The 27,025-nt window shown below is 38.6% G+C and overlaps 1 protein-coding gene across 2 annotated transcripts in view; it reads right to left on the bottom strand.

Annotated features, from left to right (window-relative positions):
• NDFIP2 (Nedd4 family interacting protein 2) overlaps positions 1 to 26,727 on the bottom strand; it is a 47,450-nt gene extending 20,723 nt beyond the window's left edge. Inside the window, exons 1-4 of one of the 2 annotated variants that reach the window (XM_040584285.1) lie at positions 26,584 to 26,727; positions 7,758 to 7,914; positions 6,215 to 6,342; positions 2,292 to 2,351 (exon numbers count right to left, since the gene is read on the bottom strand). In XM_040584285.1, coding sequence (XP_040440219.1) covers positions 2,292 to 2,351; positions 6,215 to 6,342; positions 7,758 to 7,914; positions 26,584 to 26,619 — 381 coding nt within the window. In that variant the 5' untranslated portion in view covers positions 26,620 to 26,727. The remainder of the gene's footprint in view (positions 1 to 2,291; positions 2,352 to 6,214; positions 6,343 to 7,757; positions 7,915 to 26,583) is intronic. The other variant, XM_040584286.1, reaches the window with a different exon arrangement.
• Positions 26,728 to 27,025: the final 298 nt, after the last annotated feature.

The raw sequence follows: 27,025 nt of genomic DNA, 5'->3' as shown, positions 1-27,025 counted from the left end.
TAAAAACAGTTAAACACACCATTTTTATACATGAGTTACATCAAAACAATGCCGGATGATACAAATTAAATAATGCTGTCAGCAACAGTTATATGGTATAGACATAAGCATGAGTAACATTCTTTTCCTACTTTTTCTCCAATTAATCATAATGTATTAGAATTGAGATAATAAAGTATTAAAAAAAATTAAATCAAAGGAGATCAGTTCAAGTGAGATTTACTTAGCTGTTTCACCCACAACAAACACTTAGTACTGAAATAACGTAATCCTGATTTTAACATTATTTAGTCAATGCACCAAATGTTATTCTGTATATTAAGTTCATAACTAAAAGGGCATTAGAACAATGACAGTGATCTATAGCTCTGTCATGTGATTGACATGTTCACCTTTGTCAACACAGCAAAATAGTTTTCCAGGGTATACCAATCATGGTTAAAAATGTGCTAGCATGAACTGTACCAACTCAAGGCAGCCAGTCTCACCCTTTGCAAGATGGCCATGAAATTCTAGCTGTGCTCTTTATTTCAGATTAACCAAGACCCTGTATCAGATAACTTTAAACACTGCTAATCAGATAGACAACTCCAAGGAAAGCACAAAAAGCTAGCTGAATGAAAATCTTAAGTGGCTATAATTCAACTCTACATAATTTCAGGTGTCCCTAAGTGACAATGAAAGCATTAGTTTATTTAGCTCAACTTTGCTGCAGCTGCAAGACTGATGGGAGAGGAGAAGGGGAAGGGTTGAAAATGCGTTAGAGCTGCATTTGAATGTGCTTATCTCTGAAATGTATGCCACAGAAGTTCCGTTTTCAAGTCAGGACAACAAAAAATATTTTCAATTTGAATTTCAGAAGGTCTATAAACACCATACAAAACAATGTTTGGACTTCTTTTTAAACTGTCTGCTAACTACTGTTATTCCATACTGGCATTTCTAAACCAATTAGTGAATTATGCTCTATGCAAAGCATTGCTTCAGAAAAAGAAAATTTTCCTCAACTACAGTAACAAGTTTTAGAGGTTCCTCTATATGCACAGGCCTCTCTACAGCTTACACATGTGAGAAACACAGGTGTGCTGCATCCCAGGGACATGAAATCAGGCATTTGCAAGTAGGCACTGTTGCAGGAAGCATGAATGAGTTGTAATTTATCATATGCCTTGTTAAATAGGAATTATATTAAACTGAGTTCTATTTACTGTCTCCAAAAACTGGCACATGAAAATTATCAGAATGTTTAAGAAATGAAATGGTTTCCTGCACTTGAATCATGTTCAACCTATATCTACATCATTTAGTATTACATGGGTTTATGACCAATCCTGCAGACAGAAGACACTAACTGGCCACTGCTCAAGGCCTGCTAATATTGGCTGTCCTTCACAGTGCTCTCATTTGATCTAGTTGGTGCCACCTGCCTCAGAATTTCTTCAAAATATAGTTGCCTGCCACCATTTACTAAGGAATGAAAAGGGACAATGAAGAATGACTGTCCTCTCTCCTGATGCTTAGAACTAAATGTAATTTCAAAGTAATACTTCTATTAATGTTAACATTTTTATCAAATAGAATAATTATATTTTTATATGTTTTCTTTTTAATAAGAATGGCATATAGCAATACATACAAATCCATAAAATAGACAATACTGTTCAGTATCTCAAATTGGGTTTTAACAAATTTAGCCATGTTAAGGATCGGGAACAATACTTCTTGTTTGCTAAATGTGCTGAGATATGTATAAACAGAAAACTCACTGCTCCTATGACCAGAGAAACATCTAAACAGCAAAATATATTATCAACATAAATGGTATGTCACACAGTAATTCCTATAAGCAATGAACATAATATGGTACACAGCAGCTACTGAAGTAATGAAGCACCTATTAACTCCTCTGAAACTACAGTGCTCTCTGTAGTACTCTGCGACAAGAGGACTGTTTTTTCCCCACCAATACTTTTTAACTTCTTTCAAATTGAAACCTAGCATGGTGTACAGTGAGATGACCACCTTTAAACAAGTAAAGAACCCAAGTTTTCAGGAACCGCTTGGATAACTAAACTGATACAACTCTTCTCAATGCAGTGGATTTACAGAGAAAAACTTCTGAGGAAAGGGTCAAATTACTCAAAAAGCCCCATAAATGATACCTTCAGCATACAAAACAATATGGAGAAGTTAATCATGGGAGAAAAAAGGCATAATGAACCCCAGAAGCAGTTGTTTGCCAGCAGGAAAATTCATAGTTAAAGTCTAAACTAGAGAGAACTATACCATACCTCTGGACGACTGAGGAATATTTCATCAAACAGACTCCTAGACTCCCTAAACTGGGCGTGCTAAGCATGTAAAAACAGAAAAACATAAGACAAATGCAACTGAAAAGCATTAAGTAAAAGCCATTCATTGCAACATACAAACAAGTCATTTAACTGTTAGTAATGTTTTTATGCATTTATATTGACCATTCAAAACTGACCTTGAGAATTTGAAAAGGAAAACATCAAAAGCCAGGGTAACTAATCCTATCACTACTGATGACATAGGGCTGCTGTAATTCTTTACTACGTTGAGCTATCTGGGAGCATTTGAAAGTAGTAAATGTTTATACACAATCTATTCTTGTAAGACAAGCTACACAAAAACTACAAAAACAAGTACTGAAAGTTTCAGTAAATGCTCAGTTTAGATTATTCATACAATCTGTGGATGCAGGGCCTATGACAAAGTTTTTAATGTGATCATATTAATATATTATTTTCTAAGATCCCTACATGATCTGGGGAAAAAATATGAAAGCTCTTTATTAAATGTGCTGCTTTTTTTTATACCATTTTCCTCTCTTTTGCTCAATGAGTAGGTTTGTAGCCTTCTTTACTAGCACACTTCAGACTATACAATGAAAGAATTAAGAGCTTCACGTATCACTCAAGGTAATAGAAGTACAAAGGACTTTTCCCAACTGCTCACAATTACATTGAAAAGGCAATATATCCTCATTTTACAAGAAAGAAACTAGAGGCACAGATCATAGCAGAGTTCACAGTGATAAGAGCACTAATTTCATAAGGCTGAAAATAAAAAACAAAAAACTTGCATGTTAAATCATTCGTATGTGTTTTGCAAAGTGTGTAATATACAAGTCAGATACTGCCTGCAGCTGTCACTGCTTGTGATCCCAAGGCAGCAAAAGTGAGAAAACAATTAACTACATAGCAGTGTGCAAAGTTTAAGTCACTTATCTGTTCTTCCACAGGTATTCAGAGCTAAGGATCAAAATCCTTCCCCTCAAGATGGCAAACCATTACTCTAACCGTAACATGACCTTTTACCACTATTTCGGTCATCTGCCAGATTAAGACAGTCTTATTACACAGTCTTAGTCCACTCCAGTGTAAGTCCATCAGAGGTATTAAATAAAAGGGATTTTGTGGCAGTACCATGTGGTGATGTAATTAAAATGGCATTAATTAAAACCGCGCTAGCATATAATTTTAGTATCATCTACAAAACCAGATTTCAGCTTCGACATTTCTACTTTTTCCCCAAATCTCCACTTTGCAACCTTAATACTCTTTCTTTAATATAGCTTGTCTGTGTGCATGCATGTGCTTAAAATAAAAAACCAAAAAACAGAGCAGCAAACCAAGCAGGAATTCTATCAAACTTGAGATCTTTAGCAGTCAGCAGGACTGTGGCTTTTAGGTAAACTAAGTAGATTTCTGATACTAACTTAGTACTGCTGTTAAGTCTACAACTTTTTAGCCAATCTCTCCTTTGAAGGAATGATGGTGTGTTCCTACTGATACTTCATCAGTAAAAATTATTGTGGTGTCAGCACCTAGTTCTTGCACATCAAGTTCTACTGTGTGGTTTGGAACAGCAGACTATGTTAAGAGTTTACTTTCCACTTTGTCACCATATCCTACTCTCCTGCCTCTTAACTCCAGACTCCTTCTCCCTTTCTGCTCCTCTTTTCTCACACACCACTTTCAGCTCCTTTCCCAGTACCACATTTTGTCCCCACTTGGGTTCCTTTCTCCACCAACCCGTTTATCCTTCTCCCTCCTGTTTCTTATTTAAATCTTACTGTACTTCCTCCATACCACTGCTCTCCATTCACTCTCGCCTTTACTTATTTTGACTCAGATCCATCCTCTCTGACCCCTGCCTGTGTTCACTTTGAGCCAGTTACCTCCTTGCTCAACCAAACCCAGACTTCTCTTCCCACATCATTGTCCTTCTTCCCTCCACCTACCATTGATACCCATGCAGTTGCATCAAGTGGTTTTCCCCTTCTAATCAAAGGTCAAGAATAATAAAACTACTTCAGGGCACACCAGAAATCCCATTTCTCAGTTCCAGTGTTTTCACCAAAAGCAATCAAGAGCAGTCATAAAGTGGATCTACTTCTAGTCCTGTAGTTCTACTCTGTTACAGGACTTTTGAGAATGTTCTCTGTGGACAGCACATCTGCAGTGCTATGAGCAGTCTAAACTTGTTCATGCAAGACAATCTCCACACATTTACTAAACTTGAAGGTATACATATCACGTGTGGAAACTCATTTTTCAAAAACTTGTAATTTGGCCAAAACCAGGTAGATCTTCTGAGGAAGGGCAAAAGATGTTTCTGATTCAGTGAACTGAACCTGTGAGAAACAGTTCTCCAAAGTAAAAAAAGCTTAAAATGACAAGGCAAAAAACACAGATTGTTTTGGTTTTTTATCCTTAGTTTTATTCTTGAAATTGGCTGAACCCCAGCCTGAGGTTTTCCCTGTGAAATTCAGGTCATGGAACATTGCTTTTATGTCTGTAACTTTCACCTCACAAGATTCTAGACATACAAAGTTAAAAACAACAGGAATGTTGCAAGAGTTGCACATGTCCTGTCTGAAGCATCATAGAACTAGTAATGGTATCCTAAAAGTTAAAAGTTTGGGTTGCTAATGTTCCAAGCAAGTTTAAAAATTTCAGATTGAAGGTTTATTAGTGACTAGTCACAGACTATTATTTCAGCAAAAGTTTTACTTACATAACAAGCAGTAAAGGACAGACTACATAGCATACATGCTCCTGATAAAACAGCTAAAGGCTTATAACTGGAGATAATCACCTTATAGGAAAAACTTGGCAAGTAACCAAACGTCCCTGGTTCCCTACCCTATTTAGTAAAACAGATTTGTGTAACACCTCCATTAGCAATGTTACACAAATGCACTTTGACCTTAGCTGGGCATACCTTAAAATGAGTGCTGTACACTGATCACTGCACAACAGTAAAGGAAGGAATAGCTTCACACTGGGTAAGCAGAATTTTTTTTCCAGTCACAAGCATACTGCAGTTAGTAAGATTTTAAATGCATCTCAAATGCAATCACATTTGATCTCAAGGTGGACATTTTCAGTGAAAGCACTGGAAGCCTAATTTGGGTATAGTATGTTATGGCCAACACTACCAAACAGTAGAATTTCCACATCCCAAAACTTGGGAGGAAAACAAGAAGAACTTTACTTACAAAACTAACATTTAACACTAATTGCAGGTATCAATTTCCTATTTTGAAGACTGTATTCTTTATAATGTTAATTATTATAAAACTATAAATACTGAATATATACATACCTATTACTTAATTTACTGTTTACCCCAACTTGTGGTGGTGCTTTCCTTTTTTTAAGTACTTGGAACATATCTTTGAACTTAAATATAAAAGTTTTCATGGACCAAACAACAGGAACCTTTCCTTCTAAAAAAGATCTTCATTATTTGGGGTTTTGCGCCTTCCAGACTCTTCAAATTCTTCGTTTTCTCTGCAAATCTACTTTGTTTGGTTTTTGGGGTATTGTTACCATCTGAAACACTAAATACCAGCAATAACTCTACAAAATAACATTAGCAGTGGATACCTAATTAAAAGGTGATGAAGTACAGGATAAACCATTAAAACAGGACAAAATTTGGCTTCTAAAGCTCTTTAGACAGCAGCTACGCCTTAGAAAAGAGTGAATATAATAATGCTTTTCATAGTATTTTACAATTAACATACACTATCTATACAAAACATAAGCATCTAAAATATTTAAATCACCAGCCCACCATTATTTTAATAAATAGGCTATAATATGGGCCCAATTGTTACAAATAATTAATTAGCCTAACACATTCACAAACTGAAATAAAGCGGAACTGTATCACTTACTCGTTGGGCAACTTCTGCTGCAGCAGCTGCCATTGCTGCAGCTTTGGCCTTCTCTGCTTCATCATAAGTAGGAAGAGAGGTAGCTACACTGTATGGAGGTGGTACAGGATAAAATTCATTGTGTGTTTCTGTTCAAAATAAAAGAGGTTATGTCTTTTCAAGCCAGAAAAATGTCAATTATTTTATTTTAATATTAAATTTTACATGCACGTAACTTCTGAGCTTTAAACTATATTTTTTCCAAGAGGCTGAAATTGTTGATATCTGTATTTCAAGTTCTTGGAAGTTTAAAAAAAAAAACAACTTTATTTTTATAAAATAAAATACTGAAGAGCTTGATGGTGCTTCTAGTTGCTACTCAAGGCAGAAACCTTAACCTAGATACTGCAAGGAGACAACAAATTTATAAACAAGAAATTGTATTTGCTGAGTTACATCCCTAGGTGTTCCAACCAAATGCTTTTTATCAAATCATACAAGAGACATGCACAGAAACACCTTTAAAAAAAGCTTTCCATTATCAACAGCAATTAGTTACTTAAGTCCAGTAATAATCATGCTGTATTTTTATTAGCATGGTCTTGTTGCTAACTCCAGTTGTTCTGTGAAAGTAATTTTTTTCCCCAGGATTTCAAATTCACCACATTCTTTTAAAAATGTTCCTCCTATCAAAATGGACCACAGACTTCATTGTTATATATTGAAACAGTAAAACATCATCATATATAATAGAACTATTAAAAAAATTAATAAAAACAATTCAAAACACACCTTGATCTTGCTCCTACAGCCAGCAGTAGTTTGTAACAAGATTGCTTATGTGGCAAGAATTTGTGAGCACAGGTCATATGGTAAAAAGATTTACCAGCACACCAACATAAAGATGTCACATATAGGAATAATTCTGCGTAGCTATATATTTGCTTAAACAGGGACTCTAATGTAGCCTGCTGTTCAAGTCTCCCATACCCCAAAGAAAAGTCACAATCTCATGAGAAAGGGAGTAGTGAATAAATGGAGAAAAAGACCCCTGTTACTCTATTTTCCACGAGAAGTTTTATCAAGAGCCTTTAAAGCAAAATGAATCTTTTCATGGCGATATGTTCACCAAACAATGGCACACACTTAAGCAGTTCGAGTTTTGACAAATCACTGCTCTGTTGGACTTTTTTGTTGTTGGGCTTTTTTTCCTTTTTTTTTTAAAGAGGCAATGAAAATTGCTAATGAGGTCTAATAATGGAGCACTACTCAAAGATGTAGATTAAATGTGGAACTGTACTACATGCAGACTTAAATAAAACCTATTATACTAATTAATGAACATTCATTTAGCCTAGTAATTTGGAACAATCATTGTAATTTAGAAGTGTGCTTCTTCTGAGCAAACCAGACAAAGAGCTGTGCATGAAAGCATAGCTTTTTACTGCAATTGCGTGTGTAGGACAAAAAAAACCCCACACCATACCGCAGCATCATACCACTTTGAACCAAATGCTGATTCATACACACTCCTCCCTGACAAGCTGTTATGTAAGAAAAATACCTGAGGTTGCAGCTGCTTCCACAGCTATGCTACAGTAAGGTGGAGGGGAAGTATCTGCTTCAGATAAGGCTGCTGTCTGGGGAATCTGCGTTGTCTCTGTAGATGTGGAAGGCTGCTCAGCTGCTGAAGACTCTGGGGGATCATCCTCATTGTGAAGCTTAGAAGGAAAACACACAAATTTCAGACACATTTAGGGAGTACTTTCCATGACAACCTAGTACTTGCAGAACGGTCTTCAAAAAACCAAAAATGATTAACAAAATGGCACAACTACTTTAAGTAGTTCAGTTAAATCCCTTTAAGCAAACGGCTGAAAATAATCTTAACTGCCTTCTTCCCCCCTCCCAGAAATGGATTTATTTTCATCAGTGGTTTCTTCTCATCAATGATGTTCAGATTCTTAAAAATCTGGGGTTTTTTAATGTTTACTATATATGGGAAAATGCTGACTATAAAATACTTTCTATTAGATGAATATTTTAACATTATTACATTTTTTCCTTAAACATATTCATTAAATGTATCAACCTATTTTATAATGCAACATGTAAGCAACACTATCTTTTATTGTATTAATATAGAAGAAATTAAGAAAATAAGACACATTTCTACTTCTGTAACTTGGATTTTTATACACTTGCATCTTGTCAGAGAGCTTCTCTGCTTAAATTCTAAGACTTCTCAAAATATTCTGCTTTTATTCAGTCTGGAAAGAATCCTTTCCCTGTAAAACTTTAAGTTGCTGGTTTGGTTTTTTTTGTTTGGGGTTTTTTAATGCAGTTTTAAAAGGACATGCCCAGTTAAGCATATACAGAAATAAGAACCTGGACAATCAAGAATGTTAGTTAAAACCGAAATTCAGATCCAGCAACTAATATTGTTTCTTAGAGAAGATATGTTTTATTATTACAGCTAGAGAAGGTATTTTTGATTATTTTAGCTAACTTGATAGTGTTTAGAATACGAACCAAGCTTTAAGAAGGAAAAGTACTAACATTAAAGAAAAAAATGCTAGTTTCCTCTAGTGTAAACTACAAGATGCCTAGAAGACAATTACTGAAGCACCATGTTTAAACCCCAGAATATAAGATTAGTAAGACGAACAGATCTCAAAAAAAATCCTGTAACTTCAAATCAGTAGTTTCTATGAACACCCTACAGAAAAATATTATTTTAATTTCAGTAACAAAAATATTAAGAATACATCTACGTTAATTTCACATTAGGCAAAGTACAATCAGATTACTGAAAAAAGCACATTCTGTGAAGAATGAACACTAAATTCCCTGTTAAGTAGTGTAACATTCACACCAAAATTGTTTTGTATCCCAAAGTTCACAGAATGACTGAGGTTGGAAAGGACCTCTGCAGTCCATCTGGTCCCAAAGCCCTGCTCAAGCAGGGCCACATACAGCCAGTTGCCCAGGACCATGTCCAGATGGCTTTTGAGTACCTCCAAGGACAGAGACTCCACATCCTCCCTGGGCAAACTGTTCCAGTGCTCAGTCACCCTCACATTATTCAAAAAAGAGTTCAGAGAGAGCCCGGGAACCTCCTGTGCTTCAGTTTGTGCTCACTGCCCCTAGTCCTCTTCACTGGGCACCACTGAAAAGAGCCTGGCTCCATCCTCTTTGCACCCTCCTTTCAGATATTGATAGACACTGATGAGACTCCCACTCTGGACAGTCGCTTCTCCAGGCTAAACAGTCCCAGCTCTCTCAGCCTGTCCTCGTATGTGAGATACTCCAGGCCCTTCACCATCTTGGTGGCACTTTGTTGGACTCTCCCCAGTATGCCCAGGTGTCTCTTGTACTGGGGAGCCCAGACCAGGGCACAGCACTGTGGCCTCACTGTTGCTAAGCAGAGGGGAAGGGTCACCTCCGTCAACCTAATGGCAATGGTTTGCCTAGTGCTGCCCAAGATACCATTGGACTTCTGTGCGGCAAGGGCACAGTGCTGGCTTGTGTTCCAAGTTCTGCAGGTTACATACTCCATGCTTTTCTTTTTAATGAAAAGCTAAGGATAACAGCAGAATTAGAAGCATAGAAAACATTTCAACAGTAGGCAGGAAAACTGAAAAAAAAACAGTTCAAGGGAAAACCGAAAATGCTTCAAAAGAAGTTAGTGCAACAGAACAACTGCAGCAAAATTCTCATATGGCTTCTACCACACTCCTCATGTGTGTCAAATTAGAAAAAGCGATAAAGTTACTTGCTAAAGCATTTTTCATCATTTTTCAGGAGTCCCTCCAAATATTGTATTCAGATAACTAAAGCTTAAAGGGTTTATCTATACGTATAAACTATATATATATGCACACATATGTAAGTATATATATACACACACAGGCACAATACACACAAGCACATATTAACCCCTATCAGTTCTATTGAAGGTGACACTGAAGGTTTTTGTGCACTGAGCAATCAGATCATTCAATGGCTAATCAGTGATCCAGAAGAAGTAGCAACCTCAGAAATATGCATAGACATTTAGGGTAATTAAGACCAAAGAAAACAAAACCACTTAAAAATAACCTAATATATTTAGGGATACAGAAAGCAAGTACCTCACCACAACAACCTGGTCTATGAGCAGGAGAAGTAAACCCTAGTTAATAGATTTCTGTCCATTACCTCCATTCTTCCTCTCTTTTTACTCTCCACTTCAATCACTGCAACTTTTTTCCCCTACTAAACCACAGTATGTGCTGTCACTGTCCTGAAGACACACAGATCCACAGCAGCCCATTGCTCAAAAAGAATATTAGTACTCAAAACCCACTTTGCCATTACCAAGGAAATTAATTTTGTCAGTCTTATACATGCTTTCATGAAAGTTACCTTTCTCCAAATCATCTGTAATTTAATAACAGTTACAAACAGTGGATGTAACATGAGGATGGGAGAACATGCACATGAGACTTCTTGCTTTCAAAGACTGAGTTAAGTCATTCAATTGTATAGCAACTGCAATTAGGAAACAGAAGAATTCCATCCTAAAGGCTCCATACAAGAGAGTCCCATTATGCCCTTTAGTGAATTCAAAAGGTCTCTATTTTGTATAGGACTCCCATTCAGGAACCAAGCATTTCTTGTCTACTATACAGATCTTTTGGAAATTCTCAAAGGCAGCAAGGTTATCCTAATGCAGCAACTTAAAGAAAAATTCTAAGACTCCTTACAGAATACCCCCATCATAAAAATAACAAGAAGTGGATTACACAGCTTGAGCGTTTACAGCTAGAATAATAAACACAAGTTGTTCCATGAACAGAAACCAGCTTTTGTTAGTTCTTGTTCAAGCATCCTGTCTCCTAGCCTCACCCCAAGGCAGTAACTTCAGCTCCTCTCAGGGGACTCCACTGGGGTAAAACCCATACCAGAACAATAAATACCTACAACTGCAGCAGAACTTGCCCCAACAAGCTGGAAATTTTGCCTGTGCCAGCAGGGCAGACAGCACTAGTTATATCATTTTGTCTTGTAGCAACTCTGCCTTGCCTTCACAGGGCACCGATTCTCCTCTGTGAAGTCACCAATTTGCTTGAAACCAGTAGGAATCCAACTACCTTTGAGCCTCCCCCTTCCCGTTTAATTTTGGCTTATACTGGCTGGTAAATTTAGAAGTTATTTTTGGAGACAGTGGAAGAAGAGGCCTGACACTCTGCATAGGTTTCATTGCCATAGAAACCAAGTTAAAAACACTCTGAAGGGAACAGAAAACATCTGTTTCAAGGCATCACTTATGCTATGTACTTAAATGTTACCTGAAACAGCATTTAACAGTAAAAGTATAGAAATCATATCTAAGATTATTTTGCCCAGTTTTAAAATTAAAGGACTAAGGAGAACTCACAGTTCATCATCCCAGCCCCCTCCCAAGCCCCCAGTGAACCATTATATGGTAGTAAGCAATACAGCTGTTTTTGCCAAGATTATGGTCAAAACAATTGCCACGACCTACTAAACTACAGACAATTGTAAATTAATACCTTCCCCTGCCCCCCACCCTCACATTTTAAAAGCAGGACAGACATTTTTCTCTTCACATCTTGGTCTGTACACAGAGTATCTGGCTCCTATATAGGAGTTTTAGAATTACAAAAAGAGAACACTTTGTTATTAGACATCTTAGTCTTGAATTGTTTATACAAGGATTTCAATCCCTGCTTTCACAGCCCCCAAACTACAGTACATTACCGGCTCAAAAGTCATGATGCTCATATTTTCAAGATATATCTATGTTAGGATACTTAAAATTACAAGTTCAATTCAGGAGCAATGGCTCTCCTGCCACCAATGACTCAAAATCCCACAGTAACCACTAAAGAGCATATAGTACAGGAAAACATTAGTTACCCTCACATGATTTTTAGCCTATACGATCTTCAGTTTCTTTCCCAGAAAAGTACTATAAAACAATGATTCACTATTTCATTTCAGAAGTTGCTTAAATCAATGTCAGACTTTTCAGCACCAAAATATCATGGAAAATACAGCTATCTTATTATAATTATTAATTAAATTATTTCTTTAAAAAAATACTGCATCTCCTCCTGCAATTTATTTCCTTAAGTTTGTAATTTTGTTTGTGCAATTATTTCCGAAGTAATCAGATGCAATGCCTGAAATCAGCTGACACCCTCCAAAGAACATGAACCGTAAGAAAGTGCTTAGTACAGAAGCCTTTACTGAGGGGACTGATGTGGATGTTTTACTCTTTCAGTTTTTTTAAAATAAAAACTTAAAACTGGGAGGAAGATCTCGTTCTCTACTTAACACTTCATTTACCTGCAGCTAGTAATTTTGCCCAACCTACAGATGTTTGCTTGCCAGCATAAACACAGCTTTCTTTATTTGTGATGAACTGACTGTACAAGAGTGACAACATAGGCAAGTTACTAAAATATGCCAGTTTTTTAAAAAATCAGGGGAAAAGGATATAATAAGATGTCTTATGTCACCTATACCATAAATATACAAGATTAGAATGACGTTTTCTGATAAAGTGCACTGAAGTAGCCCACGCTAGCTCTAGTCATACTCAAAATGTAACACGCAAATAGCACTCACTATTTCTGTTACCTGATTTTATGCACATTTCAAAAGCTGTTTTCCCATTTCATAAAATATGATTTACAGAAATCAATACATTATAAAATTATTGCAATATAATTAACTTCATCAGCATATTGCAAGCATTTTAAAAGACCTTCTTTATAAACATACACTATTTTCATGCTATTTTTATCATTTCTTTAGTATAGCATAAAATTATGCACTGCCATATAGGGATAAAAAAAACCCAAACAATGAGCCAGCTTTCTTTTCCTGTTTCCTCTTATACCTCTATTACTAGCTTATCTTGACAAAGCCTGACTTTTAGGTAAGTTTTTGCGTAAGTTTTAGTAGTGATGGTTCTGCCTGGACCAAAAACAGAGCTTCACAGCAATTCTCACCGGCAATCATAAATTACAAGTGTTTTTAATGTGCCCTCCTTTCTCATCTTTCAAATGACACTAAAATTTTGAAGTCAGGCTCTTCCAGTTTTGACCTTAAACTGACCAGTTGATGGGTTCTTTCAAACTGCCTTAAAACAAATAAGTGCACAAAACCTCTGTAATGCTGGACCTTGTATTCTGTGTTAAGTAGAAGCGTGGAGATGACCACATAGATCATGCAAGTTCAACCCTTATGTGCAAACCAGTCAGCTGACACACTTCCTCCAGAAAAAGCAACACACTCAGCAACAGAGGTTTACCATCTTCACTTTGTATAAGTTTACCCTTTGGTCTTCCACAGTCAGTTTTTCACACTGCCAAAAGGTCAACCAAAAATATCCACTTACTGCAGCTTCTAGTGCTGGAGGGATGGACATGAAAGACTCACCTCAAGATTGCTGGTGCAATGCACAAAAATTATTCCAATGTTTCTGCATTAGATTCATTACATCTTCCATACTGGACATTTATTCCACCAAAATTCTATTGTAGTAAATATGAGAGGTGTAACCAACAGCATGCTATCATCTTCATTAAACTTTCAGGAAGCTCCTTAGCTCTCTGTGTTACACCTGATGTTTCCATTTGCTGAAAAATTCAAAGGCCTTTTACACCTGCCTAGTAGTAGTGATTTGTAAAACTGTACTAAACTGTTCTCTACAAATGAGGCTTGAGACTGAGGCTCGATAGCAGAATTCTCTACCTACATAAAAATAATTTCACTTGAACAAATACAGGCCGTGTATTAAATGCTTGTTTTGTAACTACATTTTGCATTTTTGAGCTTTAGTATTCTACAAATAGGTTTATTCATCTGTAAGCAAAATATAAATCTAGGGATTTTCAAGGGAAAAAAACAAAGGAAATCTTGAAATAAAGTGTAATTCTGAACCTGTTATAAAAGTACTTCATGTTGGAGACAGCTTTGACCTCTGTCTAACTATCTGTTGTTTCTGAATGACATCCAATAGTCTCAACAGCTCACACTATCAACTATTACATTTTATTTTTAGAAAAACCCATAAAACCTATACCATCAACCTATTCAAATGCCATCATGCCAAGATCAATCAGCCCTAATTTAGGTCACTAGCAGCCACTGAGCAATCAAAACTAAAACAAGTAATCTGTAATTACACTTAGATAAGAATTATAAGAACAGAAGAGATAAATCCTCCTGCAAAATAAATATTTTAATTTTCCTGCTCATCAGGAAACAAACATAGCCACAACGGCCTTTGAAAGAAGTATTTCACAGTTTTGTAAAATACAAGATTTCTTGAGGGGAAAAAACCCCACAAAACCACATTGTATTTTAACTTACTAGCTTTCTCCTCGGTATCAGTTTTTATCCTCTACCAATAAGGTAGTTTATAACACCATCATGCCTTTTCCTTCAAATGCCTGTTGTAACACCAACCTACCACGAACCTGTGCAGACCAACTAGTAGGAAGGTAGTTATATGCAGTTCAGCACCAAACACACTCCTGAAACACAGTCCTGGCCAGAGCCATAACACTCCAGAGAAACATCATCCTCTAGAGATGGGGAAGCCTTCAAATTAATAAATACTAAAATACTAAGCAATTAAGCTTATAAGGTACCTCAGTACATTCCAGCAAAACACAGAAATCCAGCATATTTAAGCTTTTTGCTTCTATGTATTTAAACTAAGTGATCAGATTTGATCAGAATTCCCAACTGCACAGAACAGATCCACGTCATTTTTTTCCCCACCATCCCACCACTTGGCAAGCATCAACTATCACATACCCAGATCTAGCAATAGCCCTTCATCTTTGGTTTTTTTTATTGATGTATCTTTGCATAAAGTTTTCAACAGTAGTCAATAGGTTAGAAGGTCAAAGGTGCAAACTCTGCACTAGAAGCAAGAAAGCAGAACAGAAGTCCATTGCTGCCGTACCACAGCTGTGTAGAAATACCAAATGTGTCTGCTAAATAAGGATTAGGTACCATGGAAACCCACAACCTCTGGAGGCAAACTTCTACCGAAAAGATTTACTAGAGATTTATACTGAATATTGTTGAAAAGTATGTTGCAGCATAGTGTTTTTTCTGTCAAAGGGAGACTCCTCAGGTTAAATTTAAGTGATCGATAGCAAATGAAAGTGTTACACATGCACTTCACTTACGCGATAGTTAAATCATTTTAGTCAGTTCTCTTCAACTAGGGATCTTTAACCTACTAGATTTTTCAAGTGCTTTTTTAAAGACTGTTATAAGTATGTCAGAAAAAAGAAAAAAACCCAACCACCCTAAACAATGGTGAACATGAATTGGTGAAAGAAAAAAAATTATTATGTATATGTATGTGTATAGATAGATATATAGATACATCTCTCCATCCCAATGGCTACTTTACACATAACATTTTACTTGCTCTTTCATTTTTTGTTGACTACAATCCAGATTTAAACAATTAATTACACATTTAACAGCACAACGTACACATTTGCATTCATTCCCTATGACTTTTAAGACATCTATTCCTTCCCATCCCCCACATTTACTAACAGCTCTACTTTTGCTTTTAAGGACAGTAACATACCATGTGTCAATATAAGAAGTCTTCTAGAAAAATAAATATTCTGAGACTAATGCTACTAAAAAAGTAGTGTTATTCTTGAAAATACAGCTATCTCTCCCCACTTATATTTTTTAGGTTTCTTCTCTCCTAAAGAATTCCTCAGAAATAACTCTGAACACTGGAATTTTGGTATGATCCAAACAAATATATGCTTCATATTTGTTGTAAAATTATAAATTGGCCATAGTTTCCAAGAGTTTTTCCTACTGCATTGTTACAGAAATTAATCATGACATTCACAAACAAAAACCTGATATCTCAAATACTAATAAAGACTATGGCTGGGACCAACATTTTTCAAATCCTGAAGCATGGATACAAAAAATATTTCTAAAAAAAAAGTTTGTAAAAGCTTACTCTAAAGCTTGTACATAAGGAGGTACTGCAGCTCTGATCTACTCTAGAATTTAGAAGTTACTGAAAAGATTACTATGTAGCCTCCTATTTGTCAAATGGTAACTTGAGAACAGCTTGAGAAACTGGTTTAAATTCTATAAACAAAGTACAAAATCAGGCTCTCCTCCTTGAGTGCTTTCTAGTTAGAAGTAAGAGACATACTAATTAAAGAGAAGTATGTTACTGAGACCAGCAGTCAGTCTAAGGAAGTGTTCCATCTCCAACACAATCACCAGGAGATACATGGACAGCACACAAGGCTTAGTCACTTATTTGCCATCCATTTTCTTCAGACTCCCCTGACATTCGCAGCTGTTATATTATGGCTGGTAAAGTATCCTTCTCTGCCTATTCCATTTGCATGTTATGGATTTGATCCGTACGAATTTGTGCTCCTGAATCTGCTAATAATATCTGCCTCAATCTTGTGTATTAACAAACTGTGTATGTTCACTTCTCCTTGTGTTGTTTCTTTTCCTTGATTTAAACCAAACACCAGTGAGCGCTCTCTGGTTTTACTGTTGCACAATTTGGTGAATTACAGCTCCACAACTGCTTTATCCAGTGCCTTGGCAACTCTGGATCACTTCCATGCCCCACCACTTTTAAGATCTGCTTCCCTTTAACTTCTGTAGCTCCTCTATAAGCTCTTCTTGTGAAAGACCAAAAATGCATACAGTACCCAAGAAGCGAGCAGGTCCCTGGTTTAATACAATGATGCTTTCTGTTCATTCTCACTATCTTCCCTGATGATGGACAACATTTTATCAGGATTTGTTGGCAGCTGCCACTAACAGCTTCAGCAAACAGTCAGTGACAGCTCCAAGAACTGCAAGTCAAAAAGGTCTTGTCTTTACTTATCAGCAGCTTTATAGAATCAGTACAGAAAGCAGATCCCAGTCACTCTAAAGTCACACAGAACATACAAGACATATAAACTGTAAAAGCCGAGGGAATAGGAAAGCCTGTAAAATTAGGAAATGGACAGGGCCATCACCAAAAACAAACTCAATATTCAGTAGTTAGTACCAGCTTCCATTTTAGCCTACATTCATCTGGGCTGAAAAACTCAAGTGTGATTGAAAAAGCTGAATATTTCTCTAAATATATTATTCGTGTTTCACTTAGAGGCCCAAGTACAGTAGGAAGGCTTACGCACAAAGCTTCCTAATGAAGACAATGGAGGAGGATGCTAAAAATGGCAAATTCATTATGCAAGGGGAGGGATAAAGAAAAAGAGGAGTTTCCTCCTGGACAAGTATCATGGAAACTGAACTGCAAAAGCAGTACACAGTTTTGCCTTAAGTCCCTGATTTGAGAGAAGCAGGAAAAAAAGAAATCAAGCTTGTGTCTCCTATATCACATGTACTTACACGTCCTTGAAAATTCTGCAGGAAAACTCTAAGAAAAACTTCAAATGTCTCAACTTTATTGACAACACAGTTTTATTGCTTGTGTACTTGAATAAAGCTAGTCAAGCAGAACAATTTCCTACTCAATAGTACAGAGTAGCCCAAAATGAAATAAATAATTAATTATATAAAATATAGATCAGAAGATATTATTAATCAATAAGAGCAAACATTCTCTATTTTTATTAGCAGGTCAATTGTGCCTGACTTTCAGCGTAACTCATTTTCTTAGTAACTGGAAATGGAGTATTCAAGCTCCTCAACTTACAGAGATAACACGGAGAAATTTAAACAGCTTAAAAAGCCCACACACATACACAACACCAGCTGAACACACTTATCATGCATTGCATCCAGAAGAACAGGCTCTACTCAAGAGATTCTCATTTTGATTTGCAGTCTTCTTTCTCCTCCATCCACTATGGGATTCACAGGTTTAATATAGTTTAGTAGCAAAGACAAACACAACCCACGCAACAGCAATGAACATTAAAGGCCCTTTCTTTGAAAAATGCATGTTTATGTCTCAACAGATAGTACTGAGTTTTTTCAACCCTACTGTTAAAGAGTGCCGACTAAGCACTTTGAAACAAACATACAAAATATGTGGCCCAAAGGACAGTTCTCTGGACCCTGCAGTTGCTAGACAGATGATGCACACACCTGGAAGCAGGCGCTTTCCAGCAGGCTGCTTGATTATAAGGCAGATAAACAAAACCAAAACAACACAAAAAGCGGCAGTCCAGGAAGCGATAAAGGAACACGGACCCCATCACTCATCATCAGTTGTGGCCCAGCACTGCAAGGCTTTAGCGGCCTGCTTGTTTGTTCAAATTATGAACTCTCATTCTAGAATTTGGAACAGGTTTTTAAGAGTAAACAGTTTGTGCTAGTCTTTTTCCTGATAGTTTATTCTATGCATTTGATGCAAGTCAGTTTTGTGACCCCAAGTCTGCAGTTTCAATTAAGTCTTAATGCTTCAGTATATTCCTTAAAAATACTTTAAGTACTGTTCCCCTTAAATTCAAAAATATGACAACTAATGAGAAGTACCATGGTCAAAATGGACAACTGGCTTCAGTATCGCCCAAAACTCCTATCCCAATTGCCTCATGCTTTACCAAAGGCATTGTTCAGTCCTCAAAGATGACAAACGTTAACTATACTAACCACAACCAAAGCTTAAACATAAGCTTGTGCTACTTTACCAAAAAAAATCCCAACAAACCCAAAACAAAAAAAACAAACCACAAAAACCCACCAAACTTATTTTCTGCAGTAAGGAGATAACAAGGGGATGCTTACAGTATCAGTTAACAACCCTTCCTCAAGTCTGATCTACGTAAACTTTTCAGATTAATCAGGGAAAAGCAAAATTAAATTCAATACTTCAAGCTTCATATACATCTTTACCAAGGACATGATTCTGACCTCTCTTACAACAATAATCAGTCAGTATTAATAGGATTACTGTCAAAAGGTAAAATATTGTTCAGAGCTAAAATGGACAAACTGTGTTAAATTACCATTCAACAGTTGGGAGACCAAAATTTGTTGTTGTTTTTTTTTTTTTCACTGGAAAGCCACGTTTTACAAGCAGAAAGATGACAAATCTCTGCCAAGCACCTGGAACAGTAACTCAAGAAAAATGGGATTACAAATGGAAATCAAGTAACATATGGGTTATTGACCAGATTTTCTTGTGTCTACGCCACTCAAAGTTTTCTAAATCATTCTGTCCATTACACACACAGTTGGAGGAGGCACAGCCAGGGATGGCATTGGGGAATTACTCAATACTTAATGTTTTGGCTGTAAGTGATTAAGTTAGACTGTACCAGTTTTAGGTTAATCTTAGTGTACAATAATGGAAATTACGCTTAAGTGGAATAAACACTTAAATGTTAAAATGGAAATATATTTTCCGCTTTCACTGTAAATCTCAAAGCCATAAGGCATCCACATCCTGACATGTGCTGTAAGCCCCAGTTGTGCAAGTCTGAAATGACTTCAACACAAAACAGGGTTCATCATTTTCATTAAAAACACAGCTGGCAAAGGGGGTACCCAGTTCACTAAACTCAGCTAGCTGTGACAGCACTTGCCCAGGAAGTGGGAGACCTAAGCCTGCGGCAGCTCAAACCCACAGTCCTGACTGTGCAATAGCTCAGTTTCAGTAGGAAGAGTTAGCAGTGCCTCTCCGACCTAAAAAGTTGCCAATTTTTTCATTCTTTTTTTACTCATAAGCTATGAAGGTTACTTTTCTCCTCTGATTGGAAATAGCTTGCCTAATGTGGCTGTACAGGTATACATCCAATTGTTCATTCCCCTTTCCAAAGTAGCCAACACACCTGAAGATCAGGAGGTTTGAAGCTATGAAACGCAATACAATATTCAGATTTGTGACTGTAAATTAGGCACTGAGGTCTTGCAAAGTTAAGTGTAATGACATTACCAGTTGCCACATCTTCCTTGTTTTGTCAACACTGTCACCAGAAAGAAAATTTCAAAATAAGCCTAGAATTAGCCATTTGTCATAAGTAACTAATTTTCCCCATCTGGAAGACTGCTATTAACATTTTATATTAACATAGCATTTGATCTCCTTCTCTGGAGGCATTCAAAACCCACCCAAATGCAATTCTGTGCAACTTGCTCTAGGAGAACCTACTTTAGCAGGGGGTTGGACTCAGCCTCCTGAGATCCCTTCCAACTCTGACCATCCTGTGATTTCTGAGACTATCTTGATGTGGTTTCCACCACATTCTTCAGACACAAACAAGCTGAGAAGAGTGCTTACAGTTTCTCTTTTTTAAAGTTGCATGAAAAAAGCACCTAGCTTGGCAACATCACAGCTGACTTCTGCTAAGAACTGTCCTATTTGAAGGTATTCTATTCCTGTTACTGAACTTCTGCTTTTCTAAATAGGATTAGAAGACTTACTAGATGCAGCATGCAATACCTGCCACAGCCTGAAGTTGTGCTTTTACGTTACATGACTTAGCGTCACTGCACAGATCAAGCACACCTCTCTTTTGGTTTTGTGCGTCTTTCAAGAACCAAAAAACCCCACAGTTTCACAAGATTGGCTCAGTCTCACCAACAGCTTGCTGCCACCAAAAAGGACAGTCCTGTTCCTGTCTTCTCCTCCTGCACTGCCCTTGTGCAGACTCAACCTTAAATTTTGGCCTAAAAAGACCTTTGGAGAAAAACCTGAGTATAGCAATCCAGGTACCTTCTGCTGGTTTTTACTACTCCTTTTGTTCAGTACAGTAAATCTGGTGTCCTGTAACACTAAACCAGTTTGTATGCAACTACCTTATGTCCCTCTGTGCCCACGCCAAAAAGAAAACTACCTACATGGCACAACCTGTGCCCACATAAAGAACCAGAAAACTATTCTAACTGCTGTTACTCCCCCTGTACCAGTAAGCCACCATTTCTTCCTGTGAATCAGTTGTAGAGCTGGGTGTTTTATCTGTGGCCCTCTGAAAGAGATCCAAAAAACAGACAGTGATGGCAATACACTAAGTTAAATTACCCTACTTTAAATTTACGAAGAGGAATAGACAGAAAGGATTGTACCTGTCTGGTATCTCATCACCTTGTCTTAAAAGAAACATAGCAAGAGATCTGAGGTTTATTTCCTTGCTCATGTAAGACATGAAAGTACTTAGAAACTTAAATAAAAATTGAAAAAAATGTAAAACGTATTACTTTTTAACCATTACCTGCATCACTACTATATCTGCAAATGTACCTCAACATTCACAATTCTTCTGCTTCATTTGTGGCAGAATTCTTCATAAAAAACAGGAAAAACTGTGTATAAAAATATTAAACCTATTCATTAAAAAAACAAAACATGTTTAATACACAAATCTGTCACATGTAAAAAAGTTAGAGAAAAATTAAAATTTAAAATATTTCATTATTAAATGCCAAAGAAAAACTGAGATGCAAGGATAGTCCATTGTTTGAAAGTGCCATTTACCTCACTTCAGAAGATTCTCATTTGCCCTTCTACACTATTAAAGGTGTTCCATGAGCAAAAAGCCAGTGCACTGAAAAATTTTATCTTCAATGATTAAGAGGTTCATATCTCTATCAGCGCAACCAACACATGCAAACAACAGTAACACTTATAATTTCAGGCATCTTTACTCAGTATTTTTCAGTATTATAAACAGTCCCCTAGATAAAGTATTTTATCTTCCAGTTACAGCATCACCACCAGATCTGTGGAAGGCAACAGAATTTCCCTATCATAACCTAGTTCGTTCAGCAACACCAATTACATAAGAGTTCTCCAAAGGCAATACATACTATAGAAAACATGCTAGATATAAGCTAGGAGTCTTATATCAAGGTGTAGAATAAACAATACTTGGGGCTTTATTCGCCAATCACTGTTAGGCTCAGTCCTGTGAAAAGAAAGAATGGAGGAAGATATTTTTCTTTGTGCACACTTCCTGTGTAGGCAGACTTTCATGTGTTTGAGACCTACAATGACAACTTGACTTCAATTAAGGTTTTTAACCAAATAACATTGTGAGACAAAAGAGTCAATGACAACGGAGTTCAGATACAGAAAATTAAGCATTACCTGAGATAATTCTAAAACTATTCAAAATATGTAGCATTATGCAGGCAAATGGATTGAAATAAAGTGTTTACAGTGGCAATTTTGATCTCTTAGCCCTGTTTCTAAAAAGCACACACAATTTATATTCATACAAGATTCACATACTTTTTAAAAATCACAATTTCTTTACCCCTGTAAAGTGCTGTACAACAGCAGGCTGCCCTTGCATCACATCACTTACAAACCCCAGCAAACGCAGGTGCTACAGTGGCATGACAAGTTCAGTGACAGCTAAACTGACATCCATCTGTCCTGGTTTGCTACCTACCCATTTTATCACTTACCTATCTAGCTCTGACCACCCTATAAGTAAAAGACTGATGACTACTTGACTATACTATACACTATATATACACTATAACTTGAGTTATAGTGATAACTCAAAGCCTTAATTAAGATAGACTGGGGGGAGCTGTGAGTTAATTCTTAAGTTAATTCTTAAGCAGTTCAGCATGTAAGTCCTGCAGCCTTCAACAGGATTTCTGTGCCTAAATCACTCATACGCACGTGAAGTCTTTCGTCATGACTCAGTTACCTGGAAAAATCACATTTCACAGAAAAAAGGCCATCTCGAGCTTCAGTACTTAGTTGCTCACCCAGTTTTACCCACCACAGAAAACAATTGCATTTCTTTTTTCTTTGTTTCGGTATATATTCACAAAGCATCATTCAAATCCCTTTTTCTGCAAACCAGCTAGACTAAGAACAGACATTTCAGGCAAGATAGTAATGCACAAATTAAGGTCAGATAACAAAGAGCTAGAAGGTAAAAAGAATCAGGAGAATGATCACTGAAGAATTTTTCTTATAATTTTTCTAAAGTTGATGCCTTGGACCCCTTATCCAACAAGTAGAACAGAGGAAGAAAAAAAAAAAACAACCCCTAACAATAAGGAAATTACACAACTGACCTGACTATACCTGTAATGAATGTAAATTTTAAAGCATGTTTACCAACAGCAGGACTGCAGGGTGCAGGTGACTAAGGGGGGGTGGAGGGGGGAGTGAGGAGGGGCGGGGAGGAAGTAAAGCAAGCCAACAAAGGTTGGCTAATTTACTTCTGATGTCATATTCCTGCAGGGAAGCATGACAAATCTTACCCATCAATTAGCTGTCTTTTTGCCCTACGAAGACAGGACAAAAAAGGATGGGCAGAATGCAATACAAATCACAATGCCCAAAGCAGATAGTTACGTAATGCTGATGTATCGCCTCTTTGCCCACACTTTGCTGCAAATCCAAGTACCGGCTTTTTAGCAGTTGCCTGGTTTGAACATTTTTTAACTACTTTTTAAGTAAAACACAGATGCACAAGAAAGAAAAAGATGCAGAAAGAAGCTTTAGCGCTACTTCTGACAGAGATAAAAAACAAGAGAAGCTGAGAGTTATCTTTATGATCAGACTTTTCCTATTTCATAAGAAGTTATGAAACTGTCTTTTTGTGCTAAAGTTCAAAATTAAATTGCATTCTATCCTTATAGTCTTTTCGTTTAATTTACTGGAAGAAACCACAAATAAAAAGAGGCAGCAGTGAGATAGCTCTTTTAACTTCACTGAAATGCTACTGTTAGTGCCAGGAACAGAAATGCAAGTCAGTAATTCTTTTGATGATAATTCTTTCTACTTAAAAGAGAACTTGCCCTGCATACAGCAAAACAAATCAGTGAGAAGTAAAAGCATAATGGCAACAATTGAAAAAAAAGTGGTTTACTGTTTGGGAGCCCGGGAGTGGGGGGAAGACATACAGTGAGCATATCAGAATCAGTCAGATTTCATAAGCTTAGCATTAGGGAGTGGGATGTTCACAAAACTAATGTGATTTTAGCCACGTTAAGTAGTATTTTTCTTCTATATTTTGTCCTTAAAAATCAGGACACAACCCTAAAATCTGCAGTAATCTATTGTTTTCTACTTATCACAGCTATTGTGTAAGCAAATACACCATAACATTTAAGATCACATGCTTGAATAATCAGGTGTAAAAAAGTATATCTACAATTACCTTGTTCCTTCCATTCTCCAACCCGACACAGTAAATAAATAATGCTACAAAAATCTCAATGTCTAGCAGTCAGATGTAACACAGAGAAGATAAAACAACACACTCTTTCCTATTGGACAGTAATCAGTAAGGTTGTATTTTAAACTCTAGAGTCCATCACAGATTAAGACAGCACTTTCATTGTGACTTACAACAAATTCAATGGAACTTAATGTGCTGTAATTGCTAAGGCTTCAGAGAACACTTCCGTAACAAAATTCAGTGCCACAACTGACCACAAAGTTTAATATACATGGGGAACTAAGTAGGCCAACTCCTGCCATTGAATATTTAGATTACCCATTTTGAAAGGCTGCACCAAAGAGCACTTACCAAGTCAGGCACCAGCACAATTGCTGGAAATTCCTAATCAAATATAACATAAAAATATTAAAGAGACAAATTATTTCTTTGTCCTATCTTACCATGTTTTTCTCTACTCTTCTGAGTAATCAAATTAAAATTTCCCTTATATTTGTCTGAAGGTTAATAGCATATACTTTTAAGGCCTTTTAAATCATACCCAGGTTACTTCAGGGCTCGGTGAAGACAGTGTTTGCAGGCTCTTAAGAAAGCGCTCTGCCAACATTTTCATTCTCCATTGCAAAGAAAAAAGAACAACTTTAGGACTTCTGTTGACTCCAGGTTATGGCAGCATGGTGCAGGAAAAGAAGTGTGCTAGAAAGCACTGACCTGTAAAGCACTTGGCAACTGACTAGCATCCTAAAGACATACATCAGTCCCAAAGAGTCACAGTGTGCTAGGTGTATTCATCAGCTATATGACAATCTCAGTGTATAGTCGTCCAAAAGCATACAAAAATTTCCCACATTGTAAAACTATCAAAAGAAATATTCCAAACCTATTACAAGGGGTTTCATATATTATTTTTTCTAATCATAACATAGGAACAATCTGAATATAAGTGTCAGGACTTAGTACTACATATGTACAGAAGTAAATGTGATCACTTCTGTGGACACTGTTTTCATGCCTAAGCCATAAAATACAAACATTAAGATAAATAATTCAGGATTTGGCTAGAACACTGTAGTAGAAATCTGAAAGTACCAAAGACTTCAGACTTCTGTAGTATATCCTTACATACACAGCAAAGCCACGAAGTACAAAGGACTGAAGGATAGAACGGACACTTTTGAGGAGGCTGACTGGACCCAAGTCATTTTTGTGACCAACTGTCAGAAAAGCTTATGTATTTCGACTGTAATTGGCTTGCAAGTAATGACTGTTAAGATTAGTATAATTAACATTAAAGTAGCGCCTGTAAGAAACAAGCAGTACAATTTGGGCAGGAGGAAGATCTCTGCATCATTTATTTCTGTAGTGAAGTTTGGGAAGGAAAGAACAGCCGTTTGAACTGGACTCGGTGAACTGCAAGGCACCGAAGGCTGTTCTTCAGTAGGACAGCGCGCTCCCGTGCGCTTGTGCGTGTGGACAGACACACACGGAGGCTCGCCGCAGGTCAGCCTTCCGCGGCTTACAGCCCCCTGCACCTGAACTGCAGGAAACCCGCGTGCACGTGTAAGGGTATACACACGGGCTTAAAGATGACAACACAAAACCACGCACCACGCTCTACCCCTGTGCCAGAGAGCTACGAACTATGAAAAATAACCAGGTGTTAGCGCCGAAACGCCGCTTCGCTCCCAGGCACGTCCTGACCTGCGAGAGCTAACCCTACCCCCTCCCGACCTCCGCAGCCAGGCCGCCGCGAACCGCCGTCCGGCCCCGGCTCGGCTGCCCGGCGGGGCCCGCCGCCCCCTCACCAGCGGCGGACGCTCGGGAAAACCCAACGCCCCCGCCCCCGGGCCCGGACCAACCGCCGAGGGGCAGCCGGAGGAAGGCAAAGGGGGGCGGGCAAAGGCGGCTTCCCGTGCAGGCCGGCAGCGCGGCCGAGGTCGGGCGTCAGGGCTACGGGGGGGCAGTGAGGGGAGGCGGCGCCCGCAGAGGCCGCGCCGCCCGGGCAAGGCCGGGCTGTCAGAGCCCCGCCGTCGCCAGGGCAGGGCTGAGGACGGGGCCGCGCGCGGGCCCTCACCGGCGCTGGAGAAATGCCAGGGGGTCCCTGCCAGACCCCCCCGCGTGGGAGCCGGGAGCTGGGGAGTGGGGGAAGGGCGCCCCGCTCGCCCCCTCCCCCGCGCCGCCCCGACCCGGGGGGGCGGGGGCAGGCGAGCGGGGCCTCGCCGGGGACGCCGCACTCACCACTCGGTAGCGGCTGGCGGGCTGGTGGTGATCCATCCTGGCCGCCCGCCGACACGCACAGCCACAGCCGCGGCCGCAGCTCCTCTGACCGACCCCGCGTCCCTCGGCCCTTCCCCCGCCCGCTCGACCCGAGCCGCCGCCGCCCCGGCCCTCCCCCGCTGCGGCCGCCTCCCGCCCACCCCGACGGCGGAGCCGGCCCCGGCCCCGCCCCGCCCCGCCCCGCCCCGCCCCGCCCCCGCCGGGGGAGGTGCCTGGCCCGCCACGCCCGCTCTCGGCGGCGGGAACGCCCGCTCTCCGTGACGTGCCGCCGTGTGCGTGCTCGGCAGCGCGTGCCTGGGCCGTCGGGGGCGGGCGGTGGCCGCCATGTTCTCCCGGCCGCGTAGGGCGTGCGGCGTCGCTGGCGGCTGCGGGGTGGGAGGCGCGCGCCGCATTCTTCCCCCGC

The sequence above is a fragment of the Falco naumanni genome, chromosome 2, assembly GCF_017639655.2.
Source record: "Falco naumanni isolate bFalNau1 chromosome 2, bFalNau1.pat, whole genome shotgun sequence".
NCBI lineage: Eukaryota > Metazoa > Chordata > Aves > Falconiformes > Falconidae > Falco > Falco naumanni.
The sequence above is the reverse complement of the archived record's forward strand: the minus strand, read 5'-3'. Positions and strand labels throughout refer to the sequence as shown.